The sequence below is a fragment of the Parus major genome, chromosome 22 (assembly GCF_001522545.3).
Source record: "Parus major isolate Abel chromosome 22, Parus_major1.1, whole genome shotgun sequence".
NCBI lineage: Eukaryota > Metazoa > Chordata > Aves > Passeriformes > Paridae > Parus > Parus major.
The window spans coordinates 3,640,859-3,648,601 of NC_031790.1; the positions used below are offsets into that span (position 1 = coordinate 3,640,859).

Sequence of the window (7,743 nt, forward strand, 5' to 3'; positions counted from 1 at the left end):
GCCTCCTCTTCCCATCCTTCCCATCCTCACCTCTGCTTCCAATCCTTCCCATCCCTGCCTCCTCTTCCCATCCCTGCTTCAGTTCCCTGGCAGCCCCAGTGGGCCTGCAGAGCTGGGCTGTGTGCTGGCTCCCACACCCCAAAGGGGCTGCCAGACCCCTCCCTAGCGATTTTACAGCCTGTTTTCCTGCAGACGGTCCCTCATGGCATTTTCTGGCCTTCCTCACCCTGCCGTGCCCAGGAGGGAGCTGCCCCTGCATTCTGAGCCACAGACAGACCCACTGCCCACAGCAGGACAGACCCACTGCCCACAGCAGGACAGACACACTGCCCACAGCAGGACAGACACAGTGGCCACAGCAGGACAGACACAGTGGCCACAGCAGGACAGACACAGTGGCCACAGCAGGACAGACCCACTGCCCACAGCAGGACAGACACACTGCCCACAGCAGGACAGACACAGTGGCCACAGCAGGACAGACACACTCCCCACAGCAGGACAGACAGCCAGGAGCTCCCGAGGGGCCAAGCAGACCCCAGCCCCCCATCCTGATGGCTTCTCCCTGGAACTCCCATCAGTGCCAGTCCCGGACAGGGCTCCACGTCCTGCCCCGTTCCCAGGGATCAGACAGGACTGGGGAGAGGAAGGGAGAGTCCCAGGCCTTCCATCACTGCTGGGGAAGTAACGTGGCCCCGTATCTTTGTCCCACTTTTACAGCTGGAAAAGCTGAAGCACAGAGGTACCGGCTCTCACCCAGCCCTCAGCGCCATCCCTGCTGCTCCAGAGCCTGGATCCAAGCCCCCACAGGGATGGAGACTGTCCAGCCTGGGGCTCTCCCCAGGGGATGCATCCTCTTCCCTTTCCCATCCCTGCCAGACCGCTGGCTTGGCTCTACCTGCACAGCCACTGGTAATGGGAGGGGCAGAGCCAGCCCTGGCAAAATGCCACAGGAAACCAGCGGGTCAGGTGTTGTTAAAACTCTGGAAAAATATGTTTATGCCATGGATCAGAGCAGCTCCTTTGGCTGTTGCTACAGAATAACCAATGGGTATTTAAAAATCCTTCTTTACACACAGAGAATCAGAATCATTTAGGGGAGATCCCAGCTTGGGGAGACCTGGGATGCAGGGAACAGACATCTCCTTGCTGGGCAGCACATGGAGCTCCTGGTGCCCACGGATGTGTTCAGAGAGAGGAAACAGATGCCTGAGCTGATCCCAGACACATCTGAGGGCACATGGACTCTGCTTGGTCACAGAGAGTGAGGCTGAGAGCTTAAGTAGCAGCTATGGATAAAACAAAAGCTTTTTATAGCTGAGAACTCGCTCCCTCGCTGGCATGTGGCCTCACACTCACTGGTACAGGACACGAGATAAACCCATCACACGGTGGAGTCACAGTGCTGTCACTGCCCGTGGCCACACCGACAGTGGGGACACCAGTGTCCCCCTGTCCCCAGCTTCCTCAGCTTCCCATCACAACAGAGGGTCCAAAACCAGCCCCAGTGCAGCAGGTGATGGCACCAAAACTGCCCACCCTCAAGGGCTGTCACCTGTCCATGCCAAGGGAGGACACCTGGGGGGAGCACAGGACGTGGATGAGGAGCATGTGCTGCTCCTCGCTCTGCCTAAGAAGGAAATGCACAGGGAGCAGCACTTTAGCCCAAATTCCCTCTCCAGGGCAGGAGCTGTGGGCTCACTGGGGTGGGCACAGGGCCAGGCTGGGCTTTGGGAATGGGTCCTGCCCTGGTTGTGCATCCACAGAAGTGACAGAGTCTCCTGGACTTTCGGAATAGTTTCCATATCAGATCCACAAATCTTGCTTTGAAGTTGTTTGGGATTCTCTGTCATCACATTTCCTTGTCAGCACATAAACAGGCTGTGATGAAGCTTTAACCCCTGGGTACTGCCTGTCCCAGGAAGCCTGCAGGAAGCTCCACATAAACTCAGGTCTCCATATAAACCCTTCTTCCCCGGCAAAGGCGGGCACAGCTCTGGGAGCTGCAGCACTGCCAGCCGGGGCTTGGGCAGGAAGTGAAAAATGTCTCTCAGAATAACAAAAAATAATAAAAATGTGCTGTTTCACTGACTCTCATGCAAGTTCTGGTTTTAGCATGCAGGTTACCCGAGGCATGCTCAGTCTCCCATGGCAAACATCCCACAGGCACTGCATATCCCACATTTACGGGGCTCTGTGCTGTGCATCTGGGGTGGTTCATACCCTGCTGCGTGTCCAGGAGCTCCCCTGAGCCAGCTGCTGTCCCAGCACAGCTCCCCCATCACCCAGCAGGACAACCCCAGTGTAACCCCAGTGCTGCCATCCCAGCCCAGGCCGAGCCCAGGATCCCGAGGGCCTCCAAGCTCCCACGTCTCAAACACTCCCATCCCGTTTTCCAAGTGAAGCTGCTGGGAGCTCCTGCCTCCATGGTGATGGAAGAGGCATTGTGGGGTTGGGGTCTCTGCTCCCTTCCCACAGTGGTTTGCTCACAGACACACAGCGTGGAGGAAGGAGCCGTGCTGCCCTTCAGGGGCCGGGCAGGGCTGGTGGGATCCCTCTCCTCACCTGGGGAGAGCAGGTGGGGCCGAGGGGGTGGGAAACCTCAATGGAGAATGCAGCTTGTGGCCACTGGCAGGAGATGGAGGCACGGGCTGGCCCCAGGGCCATCCTGCCCTGCCCAGAGCAGGCAGCTGAGAGCAGGCACAGCCGCTCCTCGGGGCTGCAGCTCTTCCTGGGAGCACTGGGAGAATGAGGGAAAGGGGCACCGAGATCCTGAAACGCAGCCAGTGGCAAAGGCTGCACTAAGGCAATGCCAGGTCCTGCCCCCAGATCCCTGCACAATTATGCTTTCAAATTAAAAAATAAATCACAGTAAAGGTGTTTTCTTTCCTATGTTGCTGAGAGGAAAGCCTGCAACAGCAGCAGGGCAGTGCCTGCAGCAGTTATTCCCAATTTCTGACATTTTTATCAAGCCTTGCATTTCTGACAGGTCCCATCTCCCTCCAGCTGCAGGTACCCGGAGAAGGGAAGAGTTCTCATGCTGCCATCAGGGCTGCAAAGGTTTTAGAGATGTTTTCACAGCTCCTTTCCCATTGTTTCTGGTTCTCCTACAGCTGTTGCTAAAGCAAACTGGGGTGGGGGAAGGAGGGAGAAGTTTGCAGTAACACGGGTCCAGATTTCACAAAAAGTGTGGGAAGTGTCGAGAAAAAACGTCAACAACAGAAATAACCTCAGAGAGAGCTGAGCTCTCAGGCAGGGCTTTCCGAGGGACAGGAGCATCCTGGCCGTGGATTCCCAGCTGTGCCCCAAAGCAGGGTGGGAGGGAGGGGAAAAAGCGGGGTGGTTTGGGGAAACTGGCAGGGATGAGGAGCAAGTGCCAGCAGCCTCACGTGGAGCCAGCCCAGCCCCGGCTCGGGGACACCGGCAGAGCCACCCGGCTGCCTCCACCGGCCCTCCCGGGTCCCCTGCACGCCCGGGCAGCCTCTGCCAGAGCTCCCGGCTGTGCCCCAGTGCCAGCAGCGCCCATCGCTGCTCCCCAGCCCCTCCTGGGGCTGCCAGCACGCTCTGCTCGCTTCCAGCCCAGCGTCTGCAGGGAGGAAAACCAACAGCAGGGAGAAAGAAGGAGGAGGAAGAGGAGGAGGACGAGGGAGTCAAACTCTCCTCCTCTGGCTCTGGCTGTGGGTACCACGGTGAATTCTGTGACACAGAGGCTGTTTCTAGCGCGTGTCAAGAGCAGGACCCAAAGAGCACATCCCAGGGTTGTGTTTTGGGGTGCTGAGCACCCCCAGCACTGCCAGGGCGTCCCAGCCAAGGTTTCCTGATGAGGGCTGGGGCCAGCGGAGATGCCCTTCCCAAAGGCAGGATGGGCTTGTTTATGGGGCAACTTTTATCTGCAGGAGCAGCCCTCGGGCGGGCAGCAGGGATGTGGCTCTGTCCGGGTCTGTCCTTATCGCCAGCCGCCATCGGACGGGAATGTAAACACAGATGGATGGGGTGGAAATGCCGCGGCACAGCGACATCCTCACTGGGATGGGGTCCATCGTCATCCCGTCCTTCGGGGGGCTGCAGTGCGGTCCCCAGGCCCCCACGGGAGGGCTGGGGTGCAGAGAGGGCCGGGGATGAGCCTTCCCACGCGGGGGCCACACCGACAGGAGGTGATGGATGGGGCAGGATGAAAGCTGCCAGCCCAGCAGGCAGGAGTTTATCCTTCCCTCGGGTCATTTGCTTCCCGTCTCAGCAAACACCCCCGAAATCACGGTCCAGTCGGGACTGCTGGGAGTGGGGCCGGTGATGGAGCTGCCCCTGCTGCCATCCCCGGGGCTGCTCTCACAGGGGCGTTTCACGACTCACAAAACACATTTTCTTCCCCAGGAGCTGCCAGCAGAGTGAGTCCTTCCCCCAAAGCCGCCCCTGCTCAGCTCCCGGTGATTCACACCAGGTCAGAAGCAAGGACAGTGCTGGTGGAGAGACGGACACCTCGGAGAGGCACTTCTGCTCCCGATTTAGAAGGCAATAATGCGATAACTTTGTATCACATGAGGATGACGAAGGGCTTTCCAGCCCCTGGAACGGGCAGCAGATAAAATGCCCTGGAGAGGAACACGCTGTAACCAGAGGGTGCTGGCAGTGTGGCTGGAGAACTCCCGGTGCCCCTTCCCTGCCTGCAGGCAGCTCCCGAGCGGCTGGAGCTCTTGTCCGGGGCAGGAGTGTCCCTGTCGCTATCCCGTGTCCTGCAGGCCCTGGGATGGTGGCACCGTGGCAGGGCTGGCCCTGCTCTGCCACAGGATGTGCCCTTAAACCCTGACCTTCCCCCGGTCCTTGACCCCACATCGGTCCGTCCTCCAGCAGAAGGAGGAGGAGGAAATGGCCGTGGCTGCCTCTCTGGGTTGGGGGTCACTGCTGATGTCATTCCATGCCGGAAATGTTCTTTTCCTTCCCCAGTGCCCACTGATCGATTCAGCAGCTGGCATAGGGCGAGGGCTGCCTGCCTGGCACCACAGCCCTCCTTAGGGGTCCCAGATCCTGCTGGGGCACCACAGCCCTCCTTAGGGGTCCCACAGCCCTCCTTAGGGGTCCCACAGCCTGCCTGGGGCACCACAGCCCTTCTTAGGGGTCCCACAGCCTGCCTGGCACCACAGCCCTCCTTAGGGGTCCCAGCAGGACCCTGGGGGGCAGAACCACCCCTGCCCATATCCCACCCTGGCAGGACACCGCTGCCCGGGACACCGGAGCGCTGCCCTGCAGAAAGTGCTCCGAGCTCCGCTGGGGACCCCCGGCACCCCAGGGCGGGACCGCAGCTCCTTGGGGCTGGTCCCGCCCGAGGGTCCCGAGCCGTGCGCGGCTGCCGAGCTCCATCTGTTGGAGCCCCGGGATGGTTCCCGCAGGCCGGGCTGGCCGCGTCCCACCGAGACTGGAGCAGAGGAGCGGCCTCAAGCCCCGGAGCAGGGACAGTCACTGCCACAGCCCCGGTGACCCCGCGGTGCTGCGGCACAGGCGGGGCGCTGCCGAAACACCGCTGGCATCTGCTGGAAGCCAGCCTGGCTCCCGGCATCCCGGCCGTCAGCAGATGTCAGCACCGGCCCGGTGTCCGGTGAGGGTCAGCAGAGCCCCGTGGCCGCGGCTGGGGGAGCAGCGAGGGATGAAGGGCTTTTTCCAGAGGCTACTCGTGAGCAGGGTGCTCCCGAGGATGCTCGGAGGGGTTTAATCCCTGGATCCCCCAGCCTCCTCCTGCCCAGCCCGGGGGTCCCGCCCAGCCGACCTGCGCCCCTCCCACCGCGCTCCAGTTCTCTTTAAATCTTTTCTTTAATAAAGTATTAAGACAAACCCTATTTTTCCACAACTTCGGGCAGCCCCAGGCACACGGCGTGGGGGGCGCCGGGCCCGTGTGTGGCCCCCGGCTCCTCCCGCGTTTGTTCCCGGCCCCTCGGGGGGGCGAGGCCATTTGGGATGGGGGCTTGTGGCCCAGCCGGGCAGACATCTGTCCCTGCAGCGTTCCCACCGGGACCACCCGCACCTCCCGGGGCGCCCACCCTGCCCGGCCGGGGGAGGGCACGAAGGTGCAGCGCTGCCTCCGGGGACTCTGTGGGGTCCCCGAGCAGCGAAGGGCCCGCGGCACGGGGAAACGCCACCCCAGAATCGGGAGGAACAGGTCGGGGGTGCCCCGGGAGGTAAAAGGGGAGAAAAAGGTGGAAAAACACGGGGGAAAAAGGGTCAAAACGAGACCGGTTGTGGGTCCCACCCAGACCCCGCCTATTTTCCGCTAAGCCCCGCCCCCTTCTCGGGTTAAACCCCGCCCACGGGGCTTCGACGGCGTGACCCCGCCCCCTCCTGCTAAACCACGCCCACACTCTGCGCTAAACCACGCCCACACCCTGTCCTGGACCACGCCCACCCCCGCTGCTAAACCACGCCCATCACCGTCTATGCAAATCAGAGCCCCGCCCATACCCGGCCCCGCCCCTGTCCCGTGCCCGCGGCGGAAGGGGCGTGGCCCGGGCCGGAAGCGGCGGCGGCGGCAGCGCCGGTCCCGGTCCCGGTCCCGGTCCCGGTCCCGACCCCGACCCCGACATGTCGGGCCGCTGCTGCCAGGGGCAGACGCCCAGTCGCGACATCCCGGGCCCCGGAAAGTGCCTCGCCCTGCCCGACGGGGCCCCGCTGCCGCCCGGCGACTACAGCACCACGCCGGGGGGCACCGTGTTCGGGACCACGCCGGGCGGTGAGCGCCGGGCCGGGCGGCGGGGCCGGGCTGGGGGACAGCGGGGAGGCCTGGGGGGCTGGGCTGGGCTGGAGCCGGCTTTTGCGGGGCAGGGGAACGCTCCCCTTTTGTCCCGGGAGGAGGACGGGGAGCCCCCGCCGGGTCCCGGGGCTCGGTGCGGGTTCGGGGGACCGGGACACCGGGACCGACCCTGCCCCGGTGTCCGTGCTGGGGAACGCGGCAGCGCCTCGGGAGCTCGCAGGGAGCAGCCTTCCCATGGTTACTGATTAATTCTAACCTCTAATATTTGCTGTTTTCTCTGGCAGTCAGCAAACCCTGGGGCCTTTTCCTTCATTTCTATTCCCAAATTTCTCCACGTTCTGGAGGCACCGTGCTCTGCTGCTGCAAACACGGCCTGGGCTGGTTCCCTGCGGCTGCTGCGGGGTCCCGAGGTGCCAGAAGAGCAGTCTGGAGGGGTTTGAGCCCTTGTAGGAGTAACAGTGATTATGCTCTGGGGGCCTCTATCAGAGGGGTTTTGTGTCCCCAGCTCCCCCTTGGCAGCTCATTTTTGGCGCTGTGGCCGCATTTCCAGGGTCCCACAGGTCCAGGGTGGGGAATTGCAGCGGGCTCTGCTGCCCCTGGGCCGGACCTTGGGCTGAGGTTTGTTCCACTCCTTGTGGAATTTCCCCCCGATGCCGCTGCATCCCGGAGGGATGGATGGGAGCAGCGAAGCCACAAAAACAAACTGGGAGGGGATGGAGGGATTGTTACCCTCGGATCTACCGCAGGATTTCAGGGGTTAAAGCTGGGAGAGAAGGGGAAGTGACACTGCTGACTCACCGGAGTCGGGGAGCGCAGAAAAGCCCAGCTTTGGCCTTGTTTTGGCCGTGTGTTCCCTCCCCCGAAAGCAGCAAATGCTGGAGGCTCCAGCAGCACCTGCGGGAATCGTGGCGAGGTGTGGGAGCAGCAATGAGCAATTAGCGGCGTGCGCTAATGAGCCCTCGGGGGCTGCCAGCCGGGGAGGGAGGAGAAGCTGGGACGGGTTTGTG

At 62.3% G+C, this 7,743-nt stretch overlaps 1 protein-coding gene across 2 annotated transcripts in view; it reads left to right on the forward strand.

Moving 5' to 3' along the window:
- The first annotated feature begins 6,498 nt into the window (after window positions 1-6,498).
- Window positions 6,499-7,743, forward strand: part of EIF4EBP1 (eukaryotic translation initiation factor 4E binding protein 1) — a 5,051-nt gene continuing 3,806 nt past the window's right edge. Inside the window, exon 1 of one of the 2 annotated variants that reach the window (XM_015648729.3) lies at window positions 6,499-6,715. In XM_015648729.3, the coding sequence (XP_015504215.1) occupies window positions 6,568-6,715 (148 nt within the window). In that variant the 5' untranslated portion in view covers window positions 6,499-6,567. The remainder of the gene's footprint in view (window positions 6,716-7,743) is intronic. The other variant, XM_015648730.3, reaches the window with a different exon arrangement.